General features: G+C 34.5%; 1 protein-coding gene across 1 annotated transcript; it reads left to right on the top strand.

Moving 5' to 3' along the window:
* Positions 1-1,471: 1,471 nt before the first annotated feature.
* On the top strand, positions 1,472-15,127 carry LOC138713345 (pentatricopeptide repeat-containing protein 1, mitochondrial). Its single transcript, XM_069845375.1, has 12 exons — positions 1,472-1,621; positions 2,203-2,801; positions 2,881-3,021; positions 7,458-7,629; positions 7,725-7,873; positions 9,041-9,208; positions 9,307-9,491; positions 9,588-9,711; positions 9,901-10,005; positions 12,283-12,413; positions 12,893-13,067; positions 14,788-15,127. Exons 2-12 carry the CDS (start codon positions 2,337-2,339, stop codon positions 14,998-15,000), a joined length of 2,028 nt encoding a protein of 675 aa, XP_069701476.1. The 5' UTR covers positions 1,472-1,621; positions 2,203-2,336; the 3' UTR covers positions 15,001-15,127.
* The last annotated feature ends 5,806 nt before the right edge of the window (positions 15,128-20,933 follow it).

Genomic DNA, 20,933 nt, shown 5'->3' with positions numbered 1-20,933 from the left:
TGACTGAATTTTACAGTCTACCATAGAAACATTCAAACATAAGTCGACCTGGTTGGCAAGTTGGTATAGCGCTGGCCTTCTATGCCCAAGGTTGCGGGTTCGATCCCGGGCCAGGTCGATGGCATTTAAGTGTGCTTAAATGCGACAGGCTCATGTCAGTAGATTTACTGGCATGTAAAAGAACTCCTGCGGGACAAAATTCCGGCACATCCGGCGACAACCTCTGCAGTTGCGAGCGTCGTTAAATAAAACATAACATTTAACATTTCAAACAATGCTAAATGGTCAGAAAAATAAAAATTATAGCCTACATGTCTGTAGTGCAATTAGGCCTACTTGTAGGAATATTAGTGAACACATAATCGAGGTAAGATTTGCCCCTTGTACATTCCTAATTGTGGGATCTAAATCCAAATTCTGATAGTAAGTTAATAAAATCTATAATAAAATGTTTATTTGTTGTTACATCAAATTCTGAATTTATGTCTCTTCCAACTAGGTATCCTATAACTAGACCATTTAATTAGATACCGGTAAGTTAAAAGATTATTAAGATTTATTAAAAATATATTAATATCGTCAATATTCATTCATAGTGCTCTGCGCAAGGGCAGATCTTTCACTGTAAATCCAGCATTCTCCAGTATTTCCTATTTTCTGCCGGACGCGCTTCCGAACAGGGGCAGTGGCATTTCCTCTCAGGTTAGAGCCCAGTTTAGGTGTTTGTGTATTAGTAGAAAATTAGGGGCTAGAAAATATTGAGAACAGGATGCATGTTTAGGGCCTATATGAATTTTTTTTTTCGATTAATATACACACACCTAAACTGGACTCTAACCTTAGAGGAAATGCCACTGCCCCTGTTCGGAAGCGCGCCCCAGGTTTTCTATCATCTGATATCTTCTTCTGCCTCAAACTCTTCTATTGTTCACAATTCCTTCCAGTGCATCCTTGAGAAGGCAGTTTCTTCTCATCCAGTGACCCAGATAATTAATAATCTTTAGTCTATTATCATTGCATGAACTTCAAAATGCTTTTCACAACTATAATTTTTACATCGAAATTTCTACATTCAATACCATCCAACGCATAAATTATTGTGTCTCCACGCATGTAACGTGATCTTGCAAAATATGAATTGGTATTATAACCACTGATATTAGCAGTTCAATTTAATTTTCTGATAACCAAAGGAAATGGCACCTCTTACCAATTAAAAAATCTTCAAGAATATTAGTTTTTCCATTTAGGCACTGAATATTTAAGATGTTAAACATGCAAACTTTCCAGTGTTATTGTTGGAGAGTATTTGCTATAATCAAACACGTTATAACGTCTTTGACTTCATGTTATTCGCAACTTTTGTTTACGTCTTTGCTTGTTCGATAGATTCTACATCGATTGGACAGTTCGATTGTGTTGCAACCCATTTATATCGATTTGTGCATAAAAACGATGGGAATATAAACAAGAATTTGTATTATAACATGGGAGAGAGATAGTATTATGGACAGTTGCATGTTAGACTTACTGTAATATTATTTATTAACTATATAATAATAATATCCCAACGTCATATATAAACTGAGATAAAATGGATCACATATTAAATAGCTGCATGGTAAGTTATGCAACGAGGTTATGTTAAGCATGCAGCTTGTCTTGTCTCTGTGCAACAGAATTTTTAATAAACATCATTCTGTAAGTTATTCGTTATGGACATTAACATTATTTTGTGAGTTCTTCTGTCTTACGTCATTATTATTCCATTTAACCCCAGAATGTAAAAAATGTATAACGAGAGTTGTGTGTTGGTAGAGTCAGACCTAACCTGTACTCAAACTATGTAACCCCCCTTAAAGCATACAAACCTTTATATAGGATGAATGTATTTGGGTCTAATTTTGATTATGGGCTAAAGTGACTAAATTGACCATTAAGATCGGATAAACTACTTTGCAACCACCATGGCTGTGATAGTGTTACACTGGTGTTTGTAACAAGGTTAAAGAGGATTCAGTTAAATTGACGGATTGACGTTTGTGACCAATAAATCCGAGGTTATCCCAGTGATTTCAGACGTAGGTATACTACGAAGTTGTGTACCCTAGTTTGACTTTCACGAGCAATGATAAAATGAGTAATAATATTCAATTGCTGTGTATTAATATATTTTTTTTGGAATTTTATTGTCTTTTTCAGAATCTCTAGTACAGCAGCTAGAAGAGGAATTTAATCTACCTAGCTTGCAAAACCACGAATTTCCAGTTCGCTGAAACAGAATAAGAAATTAAACAAATACTAAAATAGCTTGAGATATAATAACATTTTCAAACATGATTTCAACCAGTCGGTTCCTGTGTAGTTTTGCAAGGTCTCAGAGATATCTTATAACAGAAGCAATATTATCTTCTAACAAAAGTCAGCACTGTATAAACACAGTATCGCCTGGGTATCATGCATCTTCTCTGTCAACAAAATTTCCTCATACACAAGATCATGTACAAGACACCAAAATTCATAAGACTTTTAGTAACAAAGACAAAGATCTGAATTATAACAGAAGACAGCGTAAAGGAACGAATATCAACAATTATTTGGAAAAAGACATAGATTTTGCTCACTCTGATCCAGATACCTTTGGAAATCTCAAAGGCCAAAAAATACCAGTAGAAGTTCTTGAAGGTGATGAAGGAGATAAAGAAGAAGAAATGTATCTTGAACATCCTCCGTCAGCTTCACAGAAGTTAAGAATTAAACAGTATGCTGATTTGATTAAAGAGTTCTTCCAGAATAAAAAGGTATGTTATGCTGAATTCTACCTTATAATAATCCTGATGCCAAATTATTTATTTTGTCATTATGAACTGTATGTTTCAGGTTGCAGATGCAATTGATGTTCTTGAGACACGAATGCTGAAAGTTGATAGAGTCAAGCCAGATAATTACATTTACAATCTTATCATAAGTGAGTGTGGGCGCTTAGGTTACACAAAGAAAGCATTTCAATTGTACAATCAGGTATGTATGATATGAATGATTATTATTTAAATTCTTGGCTTTCCTGTTGTTTTACTCATAGCCTGGGGTGTTTATTATTTTAATCACTTTTCTTTGTTCAGAGAAGTCTGTATATTGTAGAAAATATTAATCTCTTTCATGCCAAAATTCACGTTTTCACTCCAGAAAATGTTTCGAAAAACTGTTTTCAATATACCCTTTTTATAACAAGATTTAATACCGGTAATCATACGTAATTCAGTATCAAGATTCCTTTCAGGAGTGGGGCATCAGAATGAGCCGAAGTTGCGCCACATTAAAGAGCAGTACCAGGAGCGATTTAACAATGCGGCACCAAATAACATAACATTAGCTGTCGTCGAGAAGTTCCGTCGTACGGGATCAGTTTATTTCACCTTGCATGTTATAATGACTTATTTTGATTTTCAGAGTATGTTTGTATTTCAGTACTCCGTATGACCGGAAATAATGCTCGATGATAAATACCTTCTCCTCTGTTGTGAGAACCATAATTGTAGCACTAACCTCAACACTGAATATAAATTACAATATGTCAAACTATCATATAAAATAAATAAATACTTGATTCCTAGGGAAACATGGACAGCAGATGAGCGATAATTTCTGTGTTGTTTGTTTTGCCACATACTGTACTATATGACTTTTAAAGAGAAAAACACCATCAACAACGTATTTGATAAATAGAATACTATTTTTATATAAATGTTTGTGATCCAGCTACACAAACGAAACAAATAGTTTTCCAATGGATTCCTTCTCATTACATTCCAGGGAACGAAACTGCTTATCTTCTTGCAAAAATAAAAAAAAAAAAAAAGTTCTAATATATTGCCCATTACCAAGTATATGTTCAAATGTATTATAAAAAGACGTATATGGTTTCATTTTTACCAATATTTACAAGTGCAAGACAAAAGATGGACCACCTTACTGAATAATAGAGAACTCATACCAGAACATCCACAGAAATCTGCAGTGGCCATTTTCAGACTGCTGATGGGATACGATTGTCAGGCAAAATATTTACATTGACTACTATTATCAATCTCCAAACTGACTATTATATCGCGAAGAAGATATCATAGATGATCAACACTTCATATCCTGTAGGTTCCTCACAGCAGGAGGAAACATTTTAAATTTTAAATATGTTTTATTTAACAACGCTCGCAACTGCAGAGGTTATATCAGCATCGCCGGATGTGCCAGAATTTTTGCCCCGCAGGAGTTCTTTTACATGCCAGTAAATCTACTGACATGAGCCTGTCGCATTTAAGCACACTTATATGCCATCGACCTGGCCCGGGATCGAACCTGCAACCTTGGGCATAGAAGGCCAGTGCTATACCAACTCGCCAACCAGGTCGACTAGGAAACATCATACGTAAATACTGGAAAGCTAGATCGCTAATGACTTCATTGCTAGACGAGATTCCATATTAGAAACCAACCATATAATGCAAAAAAAGCACACTTGAGGACTAAGTATGGTAGAATACTACAAGTGCATAGATAATTCATAAAAATTTACTCCAAAAAATCTCTTAATTTAGTTAACATGTCTCTTACCTCCTGTCGAAATCACAATGTACTGAACAAAAATGTTCAGGCTACATGTTCTTTTTTCCCCGATATCAATAGTGACAATTCACAAGCTTCGGCTTTTTTGAATGAAGCTACAATTCACTTAGAAACTTGCAAAGTACTTGAACATGTTTTAATTTCTTTTTCATTGATTCTTTTTATCACACTGACGTATTGCACTCCTAGTATCTTTTGTTTGCTAAAAGATATTTAAAACTATTCAAGTAGTATCCATATTCAGGTCCGTATTTACACATGAGCCCAGAATGGCAAAATTTTGAGAAAATAAAAAAATTGAGTTATCCTGAATTTTAAACACATTGCAATTATCATGGCACTTAGTTTATTGTTAGAAAAATAACATGTACAAAAATACAGTCTTAATTCTTCCCTGAAGGAACACAAACAAAGATAATTATTTGACAAAGTGGGTCAAGGAAAAAAAATTATAGGAATAAATTAACTTTAGAAAATACTATTTCAATTCTAACAATTTAACTCATACAAATACATATTAAATCAATATATATTCTTTAAAAATTAAATTCCTAACACTACTAAAATTTTCCAGATTTGAATATTTTTCAATTATTTTATTATATAATCTTGAACCAAAGTAGGTACCATGGCTAAGAGCTGTGCTTGTGAAACACTTTGGTTCCTCTAGTCGTATAAAATCGGATCTTTTATGAGGAGGATCCAGGAAATAACGACCGTTCGCACATACCCGCCGCGCAGCTGACTCCCCTTCCTCGTTTGAAGGGCAACTGGCTTCCTTAACATGTGTTCTCGTAATGTTGTGAGTACTGGTTGCAACAAGTCGCCATTGTGCATTTTGTGTTACTTCAAAATGAACGACGTGATTGATAATCCCGCCGACTGTGAGGTGAGGAGTGTGATTCGATTTTTGAATGTCCGACATTTGAAACCTGCAGAAATTTACCGGCAATTGAAAGAAGTGTATGGTGATATTGTAATGAATGAAAGAAATGTGAGAAAATGGTGCGAAATGTTCAACAATGGGCGAACAAATGTCCACGATGAAACTCGACCCGGACGCCCATCACTCATCACAGAAGACCTGAAGACTAAAGTGAATGACAGAATCTTGCAAGACAGGTGCACATCACTCGACGAATTGCATATTGCCTTTCCTGACATTTCTCGTTCTTTGCTTGGTGAAATTGTGTCGCAACATCTTGGCTACCACAAAATCTGTGCACGATGGGTTCCACGGCAACTGAGTGACCAACACAAAACCCAGAGCATGGCCTCAGCATTGACATTCTTGATGCGATATCACAGAGATGGAGACGCCTTTCTTGATCAAATTGTGACTGGTGATGAGACCTGGGTGTCTCACAACACCCCAGAGACCAAGCACCAATCACGTGAGTGGCATCATCCCTCATCACCCAAGAAACCGAGAAAATTCAAACAGACTCTCTCAACACAAAAAGTCATGGCTACTGTCTTTTGGGATCGCAAAGGTGTTCTTTTGCTGGATTTCATGCCAAAAGGCACTACGATTAATGAAAATCGTTATTGTGAGACTTTACGAAAACTACGGCGAGCCATCCAAAACAAGAGGCGAGGAATGCTTTCGAGAGGAGTTGTGCTTCTTCACGACAATGCCCGCCCGCACACTGCTGCTTCAGCACGAGAATTGCTGGATCAATTCGGTTGGGAAATCTTTGATCATCCGCCCTACAGTCCAGACCTTGCTCCTAGCGATTTTCACCTTTTCACTAAGCTGAAAGACTTTCTGGGTGGTACGCATTTTGGAAGTGATGAAGAGTTGAAGAAGACAGTGAACACCTGGCTTAATGAACTGGCGGCAGAGGAGTATAACACGGGAATTCTAAAGCTAGTGAACAGATACGACAAATGTTTAAATGTAGGTGGTGATTATGTAGAGAAGTAAAGGAAGCTTCAGTTATGTAACAGACTTTGTTTTTTCAAATAAATATATATTTTTTTAATTATTACAACAAAACGGTCGTTATTTCCTGGATCTCCCTCATAGTTCCATATTTATGATGATACAATTTGAATTTATTGAGTTATTATGTATGAAGTTTAATAAGGCAATAAAATAAATTTGTTTAATTTTCAAAACATTAAAATCAGTGAACAAAAGCTCGGATGAGTAATCAATTGGTTTATTAAGGCATATTTTAATTCTGCAGTGCTTGGGAAAAGTGACATTACTCAGTTTTCACAAACCTTTTTTGATAATTTATTGACAACTTACACTAGTTTATGTCGATTTGATTTTTTTCTGTGCGAATTATTATAATGGGAGGAATACCTATGTATTTTTTTTTTCCAAGCGAACAGATGTTTCATAAGTTGTCAATAAATTATCAAAAAAGGTTTGTGGAAACTGACTTGTGTCACTTTTCCGGAGCACTACAGAATTATTCTTTTCTGAATAAGTATTAGTGGAGTGAGATTAGAAGTACAAGCATTTCTCCATCCTAAAATTCCATACTAGAGAGTGGATTGAAATAAAGCTAAATAAATGAGACGTAAAATACTAACTGGTAAATATGGCCGAAGTATAACAAAGGACAAACTTCCTACTATGATTTCAAAGTCAGTCACTCATTTTCCTACTTCACAACTGTCTGCTTTAGATAATAGATACATGTTAAATTTGTTGTTACTTGCCACTTTTTTTTTTTTACAGTGACTGGTAAACATCTAAGATTTGCATAAGTTAGTTGGTGGGAGGCGCAAATTTTTTTTGGACCCATGGGGATAGCACCATCTCTGTTCATATTAATAATTTAGTTTCTTATTTAATAACACATTTGTATCCACTACAGATGAAGAAGCGAGCCCTCAAAGTGACAGGTGCCACTTACACTGCTCTCTTCAATGCCTGTGCCAACAGTCCATGGCTTGATGATGGTCTCGAACGTGCTAGACATTTGCGTCAACTAATGTTCGAGAAAGGCTACGAGCCCAATGCTTCTAATTACCATGCTATGATTAAAGGTTAGCTACACAGTCAACTAGCATACCGACATAAAATTAAATATGTAATTTTAATCTAAAACTAAATAATTATAAACACAACTTGTTTATTTCAGCATTTGGAAGGTGTGGAGACCTCTCAACTGCATTTATTCTAGTGGATGAGATGGCAGAAAAGAAGGTTCAGATATCGGACGAAACTTTCAATTTCTTGTTCCAAGCTTGTATTACAGACAAGGAGGCAGGATTTCGACATGCACTATTGGTAATTTTATAATTATCTATCAGCATCATTTCTGTAGTCCTATGATGGTACATAACTGATCCTTCTCTGCTCTCATACTTGCTTAAATTTGAAGTAAATATCATTGCATCTTCTGCAGTCCTTTATTCCCTGAACATTTTTAAAATGTATTTTAATTATATGACAGAATAAATTATTTATTTACATAACTGGTAATTATTAATTACTATCTGTCCCACTCTGTAGCCATGATGTCTTAAGGCATCATACTTTGGAATAGCAGTACAGAATGGGCGTTGTTTTGAGTTATTTCAGGGAAATAAATTTTTTTTAATGAAATTTCAAGCCAGTGTATGAGACTGGTGCCCATCCAGTATCGTGAGAAATTTAGAGAGCTACAGTGTGTAGCAAAATCCAGTTTCGTATACTATCTGTAATGGCAGGAGCATCATGCTCAACATACATACCCTCATACTGGTTGGATGATCATCATTCACCTCTGCTGAGGAAAAATTTTAATATCGCTACAATTAGTTACAGAATTGTAATGGTTAATAATATAATAATATGCAATATAAAAACATTAAATTGTAGTTTAAAATTGATACGATATGTAACCTCTTCAAGTGATATTTCTATCCAGTGCCTTTGTTTCAGTAAAGTCTCATTTTATAAACCTATTGATCAACAATTGGCTCTCTTCTGACAAAGGAACAATTTTTACAGTCCGTACAAAAGAAAGCAAATGACCTGGAAATGTACAAAAACTTGCCCAGACATGTTCAAACATTTTTAACAAGAGACAGAACAGATCACATTGTCACTCAATTGTACCTACACCGATTTCACCTTTCTGATACTCCTACTTGTCTGTGGTGTAATAATCATGACGAAGACCTGGAACACATTCTTCTATACTGTCCATCCATAAACTACAAAAGAAGTAAATTAAAATCATCAGTACCAGTTGCAGAGGACAGCTCTGCAGTATATATTGACTACACCCCATCTCTGGCTATTAGCAACAGACATCCATAATGAACACCGATCAAAATACCCCTCATTTCTCATGAAAAATAAAAACTGAATAGACTATAGTGGACTTTGTTGTCAGCAAACAGCTGGATACATTAAGAAGATTGAATGATTGATATTAAAACTTTAAAATTATTTTTTTTCTTTTTACAGTTATGGCGAAAAATGGTAGAGAAAGGAGTAAAACCAGATCTATTCACATACAATTTGCTGCTTCGCTGTGTAAGGGACTGTGGTCTTGGAGACCTCGACGTTACCCATGATGTCTTCAATAGAATTACTAGTGGAAATTTCAGTCAAGACAATAAGCCAATACCCGAGGTGAACCACAAATGAAATATAAATCAGCACTGTACTTATGCTGTGTTCAGGAAAAGTATTCCCCAGCCTTTACATACTTTTTTTTTTCTTTCTTTTAGAGGAGACATTTACTTACAGAAAGTAATAAGGATTCAGGCCATGATACTGGTTCAGAAAATGTTGCATTAAATGAAGTGAAGAGTTTGGTAGCACCAGTTTTAGAGAACCGCCCAAATCTGTTAGCACCTATACCACATTTTGGAAATATTATTGGACTGTCAGAAATTACAAGACCTGAAGACAGGTATGTCTATTCTGTTACTGTGTCTGATTGAAGTGGATTGCGTGAAAGAATTTTTCTTATTTTTTCCTAGCACTAAACTTACGTGCTTTTTCATAGATTAATCCTAGTGGGTGGATGTTCGGGATTTCTTGAACAAATGAAGAAACATAAGGTGAAACCTAATATTAAAACTTTTACCCAGCTTTTGGATACAATTCCATCAACAAAGGCAGCTGAACAGGTATTAATTATGTACTGTATTTCATATTTCAAAACTGTGGAATGTCAAAACAACATTTGTTTAGAAAATTGTGCTTGAATTTTCTTCAGAATATTATCTGCAATGCAATTCTAAGAAATAGACAGAAAGTTAACAAATAGACGAGAAAATTAAAAGATTATTTTATATATTTTCTTTCTACGTTTACAGGCTTTACTAAGTGCCATGGAGAAGGCTGATGTTCATCCAGATATTGACTTTTATAATATGTTAATAAAGAAGAGAAGTTTAAGACTTGATTACAAAAGTGCATGTGTAAGTTAATCTTTGAGTACATATTTGTGTTAATAAGATCGTAATTTTTTTTTAAATTCCCAATTAAAGATGTATACATTAGAAATTTTAAATAGAAATAGATTACATTTGAGGTATAAAGATCTCTTTTTTTTCTTTTTCATAATAAAAAATTTAAACTACAAACATAACATTTTTTCGTTTTGTATTTTTATATCTGTACATTATAAATTGTAAAGCACTGTGTTTAGAAATATTTCGCGTTTTTGTTCTGCCCTCGTAATATATTAATAAATGTAAATCATATCCAATGTGTTGCTATTACAGGGTGAATTAGATAAGAGGTGCAAACATTTCACAGCCCACTAACTAACAGTTGAGCTTGCTGCTGCCCAATTGTTTGCCATGTGTTGCCAACTCTGAGGAAGCTAGTAGGAAGAATGTTATGGTTTATTTAACGACGCTCGCAACTGCAGAGGTTATATCAGCATCGCCGGATGTGCCGGAATTTTATCCCACAGGAGTTCTTTTACATGCCAGTAAATCTAATGACATGAGCCTGTCGCATTTAAACACACTTAAATGCCATTGACCTGGCCCGGGATCGAATCCACAACCTTGGGCATAGAAGGCCAGCACTATACCAACTCGCTAACCAGGTCGACTAGTAGGACGAATGTTGCTAAATGTACTATTTACTCACTTCTTACAGAAAGTGTTATCTGTCGGCTTGTATACACTGCTGACATCTGCAGATAAAGTTTCATTCATTGCTTCAGCACAGTTCATCATCAGGAATTATGAAATTTGGTGACTAAGGTTTTCTTTTAATACTTTCTCGGAGTTCGGCTTTGACTTATACACCTTGTGATGGTTCCTCACAGATAAAGTCGCAATGGTTGAGGTCAGGGGACCAGGCTGGCCATACATCATCTGTAATCACTTTATCTTGAAAACCTTCAAATAAAGCAGCCTTGGATTCTCGTGCCATACGAGCCATTATAGAATCTTGAAATCACGCATACAATTTCTCCTAGTTCATTCATTAGCGGTGTACACCAATCGAAGAACAACATTTCCAGAACCTTCTGTGAGAGCCGAGTACCAGAGCACTGCACGGTCGCCACCACAAAGCACTACCCACGCGAATCAGCAGCCCACCCAAGACCAACATTGCCTGACACAGCCACCCCCCTAGCCCATCGCACTGGGCTTCAAAGCCCACCATAGTCCACCACACTGCTGAGCACTGTTCTGACAACCCACCAGTTGATTGCATTGTACTGTTTTTCTGCTTGGCATGTGGCCAGTGAATCAGAGGCCCATCCACCTTCGTGTTGCATTTCCTGTAGCTTTGACTGATTCACGTCTATTGTAATATTCTTTGGAAATGTGGCAACAGGAGTAAATCAAATTTTGACACTATTTCTGCTCGCCAATAATGATAAGAGAAATTTAGTTGCCTCGAGTTTTGTAATTTGCAATCCATGGATGATGGAAAACCCATTGCATGAGCATACAGTTCCCCACATAGTCTACTGAATAACACACAAAATTAAATTCCTTTTCACTGCTGTCGAACACAGATTTAAAAACTGTCCCAGTGGTACTTTTTTAATTTGCATCTGGCTCTGTTGTTTTAAACTCTCTAGTAAAGAGTATCTTTTCCACTCCTTTTTCTCTAGCGAGACTGTATTTTCTTTGTGATGGACCATTATTTGCACTCGTCTTCAAAAACAGAAATCACAAATTAAACAAAAATGACTGAAATAGTGGTTGATCATTGGTCGAACTGCACACACAAGCACAAGCCCACGCAAACTCAAGTAACTGATAAAAGATGAGACTTGGGTTCAATGCTTTGATACCAGCTCACGGCACATCAGTTATGCCAGGGCCCAATCTGTCGGTAATGTCACGGGCTTGTTCTGAGATTGTGAAGGCCAGTGCAGAAGCACCTTCAGGCTAGGCCATTGTGCAGGATTCTGGTGAGTACATTGAGTACATGTAACAATATGCTCTCTTTCCTGTCAGCTCTCTCAGAGCTACAAATGGCAAATAGCTAGCTCGATCACCACTTAGCAGCCATGAAATGTTCGCACTTATCTACTACTTTCAATCAAATATTACTGACACTCAAATTATTACAAGTTTCTTGTGAATATCCACGTTCATTATATCAGTTTTCTTTACGATTATTAATAACATTGCATATGTAACTTTTATAGGAAGTATACATACCAAATTAAGTTAGTAATGAAGATAATTTACATTTGTATTTATACCATTTTTGTGCAGGATGTTCTTAAACTTATTCAGAGAGCCAAACTGAATCCAGATATTGTTACTTTTGGAGTATTGGCATTAGGTTGCCAAACTCAGGAAGAAGCTCAATGTTTATTGGAGGACATGAAAAGCATAGGATTCAGGTACAGTAACTACCAGTTATCGGGTATCACGAAGGTTTGTGTACTTCGATATGAAAAAAACTAAGCTTGAAAGCTTAGGTGAAATAGCAGAGGTTGGAAATGGCTGACAATACGCTAAGAAAAGACAGCTATAGTGTATACTGTAGGCTCATAAACCAAATAGTCATGGGCTTGAATCTCATCTTGATCATTAACTTTTATCAGTTGTCTGTAATTTTATGTGTTTCCCGAAATATGCCATAAATGAAAAGTTCTTCCAAGTAGGAAATCACGTTCAGTTGGTATATGAAACACTACTTTTTTCTAATAGAAATTTTAACAATCATATTTACAGGAAATACAATTCACTAAGTAATTTGTAATTTATTATTACTATGATTCTTTTGCTCTAATGATGAATTCATTATATAGCATGATTGAAAAGACCATCTCAATTTTTACTTTCATTCTGATTCCTCTATGCATTTAAATGTTCACAGGATGAATGTAGAAATTCTGGGAGCTATGCTTAGACAAGGATGCGGTCATTTTAACTTCGAGTATGTATTAGCAGTAATGGAAACAGCTATTGAAGAAGAGGTTCGTCCAAGTGAGAGGTTTCTGAAACTTTTGGAAAAATTCCGCAAACAATGCTGGCAGAAAATAAAAAATAAGGTATTGTGCCAATCTACACCCCTACACAAAAAAAAAAAAAAACACACAAGTGCAAGATTTCCTTAATTTTCATTAAAATATGGATGTGAAAAACATTGCTCCAAAATTGATGTTCTTACATTGCATGATTCATACATCTACTGTATGGTCTATGTAGTCTTATTTTAAGTTCATTTTGGCACCCAAGAAATCATTACATTGATATTTCGACAGTTCCTCCACCCTTCACGACAGTACTACAAATATTTACTTGTGGTCTTTTATCTCATAGCCAATACAACCATAAATTCGAACCAACTGTGCTAATTTAACAAAAAAAAAAAAATGTTACATTAATATTTCTACACTATCCTTTGTATGAGTATAAAAGTAAATTTTGATAACAAGCTTGAAAAGTAATTATGTTTAATGGAATTATTTACGTTAACATAGTCAGTCTTTGCAAAGTTCAAGAAATTATGATTTTTATCAAGACAAATGTTACTTAGACATTTCTCAGTATTTGTGCTACATATTAATAAATACTGATTTTCAGCTTTTGTACTCCTAAGAATGGCAAATTTGGCAGATAGAAAATAAGAAAAACTGCAAAACTGAAGGAATTCAAAGAAAAACTGCAAAAAGCATTGATATCTAAAATGTGCCTCCCACTGAAGCTGTTTTGCAACCATAAATCCCAAAATTCTGTAAATAATGAATTTTAATTTGCATTATACTGTATTAAATATCGTTAGAGGTTGAAACACATACAGGTATTTCAACTTCACCCTTATGAAATACATGATTGACAAAATAAATTCATTAATAAACTGGTCGCTAGACATAAGAAAATACTCTTTTTCTTTCCAATTTTTTTTGGTAAAAATAATTTTCAAATAGTTTAAATAAAAAAATATACTGGAAATATGGAAATGTCACAGTACCTCAGTCACTAATGAATATGTATGATTTACAATCTTGCAATAAGTGAAAGTCTCAGGAATCTTCTATGCCAATCAATCAATTTAAAAATGCAGTTATATTGTCAGACTCCAAAGCAGCTATTCTATCAATAGTCTCTAAACACACACCTTCATCTCAAACAGCAGAAATAACTAAAATGCTCTCTCAATTAATATCACTCAATAAAAGAATTGTATTCCAATGGATACCATCCCATTGTGGAATCCTGGGAAACGAGAATGCGGATGCTTTAGCAAAGAAGGGCAGCACTGCTACTTACAGACCTGTTACTAAATCTACGTATTACTCTGTGAAAAGATTTATTAAATCTACATACTTAGACTTCAACAAACAAAATTTGATAACACAATCTCAAGGGAAAAAATGGAACTCTCTGCATCAAAATCCACAGTTAATTCCAGTTTTACCACAAAAATCGTCTGTAGCTGCATTTAGATTGGCAACAGGCCATGATTGTTTGGCCAAACATCTGCATAGAATTGGAATATATCAGTCCCCTAACTGCCCATTATGCAACTCAAACCAAGAAATGGATTCGGAACACCTCAAAATCTGTGCTTCAGTGGCTGGCCATGATAATATCTTTGAAAAATATTGGAGTGCAAGAGGTCAAATGACTTTATTGTCAAACGCCTGGCATTAGAAAACAACAACAACAATCTTGTTAATTGTCAGTTGCCATCAAACAGCAGTTGGAGAAGTAACACTTCATTATGATGTACTTAAGAATTATATTTTTATCTTTCCTTGTTTACAGGATACTGAACTGCCACATATCCCTAAAGAGAAGAGTAGAGACTACTTTAAGAATGGTTTTCAAAAGTTTTCTGTGCGTTACAACTCATGGTTGAAAGAGGTTGAGCCAGAGGAACAGAGCCATCCATGGGAACAATTTCGAAAGAAATCACAAGAAGACAAGAGCACTGCTAAAGAAACTAAGAACAAGAGAAGAGTTAGCAGCAAAAACTAGATATAACATCAATGTAATTATCATTTTAAATGAGATGAAAATACAATTTAGTGTTGACAGAACACAAATTCCTTTCTATGTATATACTTGTTTTTTTATAGAGCATTATTAAATACTTTGAACAACATATCAGGTTTATTTTATTTTCCCTCCCAAATGAATGTATTATTCTAAAAAAAGAAACGTGTTAGAAAGTGGCACTATTGCTTAGTTTCCATTATCATCTTCATAAGCTATTGAGCAGAAGTAGCAAGATGATCCACAGCACAAGTGTGTGGAAAAATGATCCTGGAGTAGGGGTGTAGAGGTGGGGAAGGTACTGATACTGTTCGACATGAAAACATTTCTTAGATCTGTCACATGTGATCAAGACTTTTAACTTTTCTTCAAAATATTCAAACTCTCAAATGAATAATGATCAAGGTCCATTTTAGAAAGTTTCGAGAAAAACGAATTTTAAAGTTTAAGCACTTAATACTTTGTTATGTGTGTATTTAATAGAAATTGACGTAGTGGAATGTCAAGAACGATGATTTCTTATTACTAGCTAGACCACATGATAGTACTTCCTTTCCACTATAAGATAGCATTATTAACTCAATTTCGATTATTGATGGACCTTGATAGTTTTTTCCGTGTATTCTTCAAATGGGTCAATCAAAAGGTTGTGCCCAAACTTACAGAGTATATAGAGTGGTCCATAATACAACATTTATGGAATAGGAACCCATGGTCTGGGAAGTAATCCTGAGTCAGTACAAGGCTATGAATGTTAGGAAGTATGGTGGACAACATAAGAATGAAGTAATAATACTGTATTGAACAAAGCAGATATACAGATTACACATCAACGTAAAAATTAATGTTGAATAGTACAGTACATTACAACAAAAGATTTTCGAAATGGCAGTTTCTTGTAAGGAAATTCTGGCGCACTCTTCCAAATATTCCAGGAATCTCTCGAATCACAACACTCCCACTAATGTTTAAAGGTCGTTTACTAGGGTCTCATAAATGAAGTTCTCGGTATGGCCCCAAAAGAAGTAATCGAGAGGTGTCAAATCAGGGGAGCAGGATGGCCATGCAATCATACCTCCTCTTCCAATCCAACACCCAGGCCAGTGGCCAGGATAATTGCAGCATCTGATGTGATTTGGGAAAGTGCGCCAGAATTTCCTTAGAAGATGCAATGTCTGTATTGAAAATAGTGGTCGCCATTTCGAAAACCTTTTCCTGTAATGTGCTGTACTTTTCAACATTAATTGTTATATTGATGTGTAATCTGTATGCCTACTTTGTTTAATATAGTATTATTACTTCCTAACATTCATAGCCTGGTACTGATTACTTCCCAGAACATGAGTTCCTATTCGATAAATGTTGTATATGGACCACTCTATATTCTCCTTAAGTTTGGGCACAGCCCTGTATATTCACCAACAAATAATATACAGAGTCCTCACTCAGCTGGTTTACATTCCTGCATAGTTCCACTTATCAGCAACAAGGAACTGAAGGCCCACTCCCACTTAGCAGAATCGAACCGAATCAAATCGAAAAGTCTCCCGCCGCTCACATCTAGTGGAATTGAACCGACCAGTACTTTTGTTTTTTGGTCATGCAAAAGAGGGTAATTCTGCAAAAGATTTATTAATTTTTCTTTGTTCATATTGAATTGTGATTTTTGTATATGTACCATTTCAGCAATAACTTTCAATAGTAAACAAATTTAGCCGCCAAGAATGGATGTGGTATATTTGTTTTTTCATGAAGGCTTCACAAGAACTTGAGATCATACCCAAAACAAGAAATCTGTTTGGCAGTGGAATAAATATTCTAGCTCATGAATTCTGTTCTGTTCAATTCAATTCACCACACTGCTTTCTGGTATCTTCCATTTAAATATACTGTGAAGAGAAATTCTGTTCAGTTCGATTCCGCTAAGTGGGAGTGGGCCTTTACCCACTATCAGTATACAAACTCTCACTTCGGTTATAAAAGCTAGAGGCATGGAGAATGTACGACAAAAATAAGAAAATAAATGTAAATAAACTCACCTCTTTACATGAATACCTGAAATTGTCCTCCGTGTAGCAGGCATTCTAGCCTCCACAGGAAATTTGTAGTAACACGGAATTCATCCTCTGCAATATGGCGAATTTCTCGTTAAATGCCATCTTTCATCTCTTGCAAAGTATGAGCATTCGAAGTAAATACACTGCTCTTCAGTACTCCCCAAAAATAAAAATCACAGGATGAGAAATTAGGCAATCAAGCCGGCCATAGGTTCCTCCAACTGTTGTGTTCCTAAAAGCCTCTTTCATAGTATGTATGAACAGGAGTGATGTATGAAAAGTACATCAGACATTTTCCGGACGTCATGTCCAGAACGAATTTCTTCCATCATGTCTGGAACGCACGTTTCATTTATTTTCTGGCAAAGTTTTCTTCATATAAAGCTCAGAAAAGCGTTAAAATAAACCTTGAAGAATGAGTAATGTTCCATATTTTTTTTCATTTGAAAAATCTTAAAAATTTCGCAGAGATTTAGAGTTTTCCAAAAAGAGAAAATAAGAATGTGTCATATCCAGAACGAAAGTTTGACCCCAATTTCCGTCGCTACCTCATTATAAAAATTATTTTTTTCTTGTCTCAATTGAAAGAGGGCAAATTCAAGAACATCTGCTACGTTTTTTCCCAGAAAAAAATCACAGAAATAAACGTAATTGATGGGTTTAACCAAGAAAATGTAGTCCCAGGTCCTGAACGATGGAATGACCCATTATAATATTATTCTCATTATCTTCTACATAATTTGTATTATATTAATTTATATGATTCCATCCTTTCATTTTCAATTACCATTATTTTTTTTTCATTTTAAATAATTATTCCAATGTACTTTTATTGTAATTTATATCATTGTTAATGTTTTTGTAATGAATTGTCTTGTGCTGAACTGTTATTGAACCCTGGCTCTTCTACAGCACATTAAATATATATTAGTAAATAAATAAATAAATAAATTATTACTATTATTATTGCTACTAATTCCACAATTTGGGACATGTGGCCGACATCTACGGCTGACCACTAGGGTCCAGAATATAAACCAAAGGTTAAATTAAAAATAAAATACAATATGATTTGCGAGAGAATACAGAACAATGATAAATTTAAAAATAAAGTACAATTTGATTTTGGAGAAACAGGAGATGAAAGTACAATGAAGAGTAATGAAATCAAGTATTATTACTATTACTAATACCACTACCACTACTATTACTATTATTACACTTGTACTGATCTTAGAATAATATTCTCCACTCATCAACTTGTACTCTCTGTCATATTACTGAAGATGATCAATATTGTTAATTTAGAAGTTTCTGTGGTCTTACATACACACACTGCAATGTGATTAGGCACAGAACACTGAATGACACCACTATCAGGTACGACTGAATTGTCGTTTGCATTATGTCATCTGCCCTGAGTCTGGTACCGTGTTCTGTGTAGGTTTATGGTGGCATTGAGTTTAACATGACTGCTGTATTGCATATTTGTTCAAAATGTCACGATATGACAAATCTGATGTTACAAGCCATCATCATTCTTTCTCAATACTAATTGTGAGATTTACGTTTATTAAAAATAGTTTTGTGCAACTTAGTATGGTTGAATTGTTACAAATTTTTTGTAAGGATTTTTTTTGTTTTATTTATTTATTTATTTTTAAGTTTTAAGACACTCGAAATAGAAGCTGGCAGTCAGGAAAAGGTACTTCCAGTATTATTAATTCATCCAAACAATAATAATTATATTCATGTCTCTTGATTAAAAGTACGAAAAGGATACTAAACTTGCACACTCAATCTGGATAAACTGTAGTAAAGGGAATGTGAAATTTTATTAGCCAATGAACAAGTATCTTTCTGATTTTCTATTGTGACATTACGTTTTTTTCAATATTCTCTACTTCAAGGCAGTAGTCAAGTACGTATTCGTATATTACAATAAAATTTGGAAAATGGAAGAAATCCAAAATCCAGAATATTAGCAAACATATTACAATGGAAGATCATAAATCTGTGATATTACACAAACACAAGGAGATACCAACAGCACACAGGGTTTGGTCAGGAAACTGGGCTGAACATAGTACAGTAAACTCTCAATTATCAGAGCTAGTCATCAGAAAAACATGCATGGATAACTGAAAACACGAATAATACGATTTTTGCTTTTACTACATAACAAATCTTTTTATACATCTATACTAATAATAAATCTGTAGCCGAAATTTTTCTGGTAATTTTCGATTTTCCAAAAATAATTGGTCCTAACATATATAATTAACCGCCCTGAAACCGAAAAACGCTTTTTTGAAATTTTTGTTTGTCTGTCTGTATGTTTGTTACATTTTCACGTGATAATGGCTGAACCGATTTATATGAAAATTGGAATATAAATTAAGTTCGTTGTAACTTAGAATTTAGGCTATATGGCATTCAAAATATTGTATTTAAAAGGTGGGTTATAAGGGTGCTTGAATTAAATAAATCGAAATATCTCCCTTATTATTAATTTTCATGAAAAATATTACATAACAAAAGTTTCTTCAAAATAATTTCTGATAAGTTTTATTCCATGCAAAATTTTGATAGGACTGATATTTAATGAGATAAATGAGTCAAAATTACAATAACAACGCCTTCTAAGGCAGTGTAATGAAATAAAAAACAAATGACTTCGTCTATAAGGGGCCTTGGACAACAACAACAATCGAAAGCTATGAAACACAGCCTACAGAGAATGTTTCTGTGTTTGTATGAAGTAATATTGGAAGCTAAATTAACCGATTTGTATAATTAATTATTAATTCACTATTGGAAAGTGTAGTTTCTCTAGACGGACATAATGCTATAATGTTATTACAGTAACTTCTGAGTGAATCGAGGACAGGTAAGATTAAAATAGCTTCTTATGCACAGAAAACTTGATAGGCATTCGTTTCCTATATTTCCTAAAGTAATTTTTATGACCAAATGAGTGGTCTCTGGATCAAAATGATCGCATTTTAATTTTTTAATACAATTTAAGTAACATAATGAACGATTTATCCTTCTATCAAACACAAATGTTCAAATGTCCTATTTTAATTATGTAATTACTTTATATTTATTTCTACGGCTAGTTAGGCATAAAGATGAAAAAAAGCAGTATGACTTAAGGAAATAGTGTAGAGGAGAAATAAACCGAGAGAAAAGAAAACCAAGGCCTAAAATAAAGTAGCAATGTGGAAAAGTTAGCAGTGAAAAATGCAAATAGTTAGAGATATGAAGTGAGGGGAAAAGTGTCATACAGGAGGGGGTGAAGAATTAGCAGTATGGTATTTCTGGTATAATAATGGGTGAGGAATAAGGTCAGTGAAAGAACTGATGACGGAAAAGACTAGTGGAAGAACTGCAACAATAAATTAAAAGAAGTAACGACCTAAATGACTTGTACGAGAGGCATTGTAAAATGGGGAGACGACACTGTATACTAATAATGTGAAGTGCCGCCTCACCAAAAGGTATATTGCTTAAAGATAAATATATTCATTCATATTAGGCATAAGGTACTGTGTTTGAAAATTTAATATGTCAAACATTTATCACATTCAATACTCACTTTTAACAATAAGCTTCGGAGTATGTTGATACTGTTCTAGAGTATGTGGAACAATGGGATTTTAATTACACTGATATTGTTGCATTTCATTCGTACTTGTACTTATTATTGTACATATAATAATGGAGAGAACAATAAGGATAACACAGATTATGATCAATTACAACAAGTGTTCAACCAATCAATAATAATCATTTCAACTGGTTGTCAGTTAAGAAATACAGTATACATATAAGGGCCCATTCACACAGTACAGG

This window comes from Periplaneta americana, chromosome 14 (genome assembly GCF_040183065.1).
Source record: "Periplaneta americana isolate PAMFEO1 chromosome 14, P.americana_PAMFEO1_priV1, whole genome shotgun sequence".
Classification (NCBI taxonomy): domain Eukaryota; kingdom Metazoa; phylum Arthropoda; class Insecta; order Blattodea; family Blattidae; genus Periplaneta; species Periplaneta americana.
The sequence above is the reverse complement of the archived record's forward strand: the minus strand, read 5'-3'. Positions and strand labels throughout refer to the sequence as shown.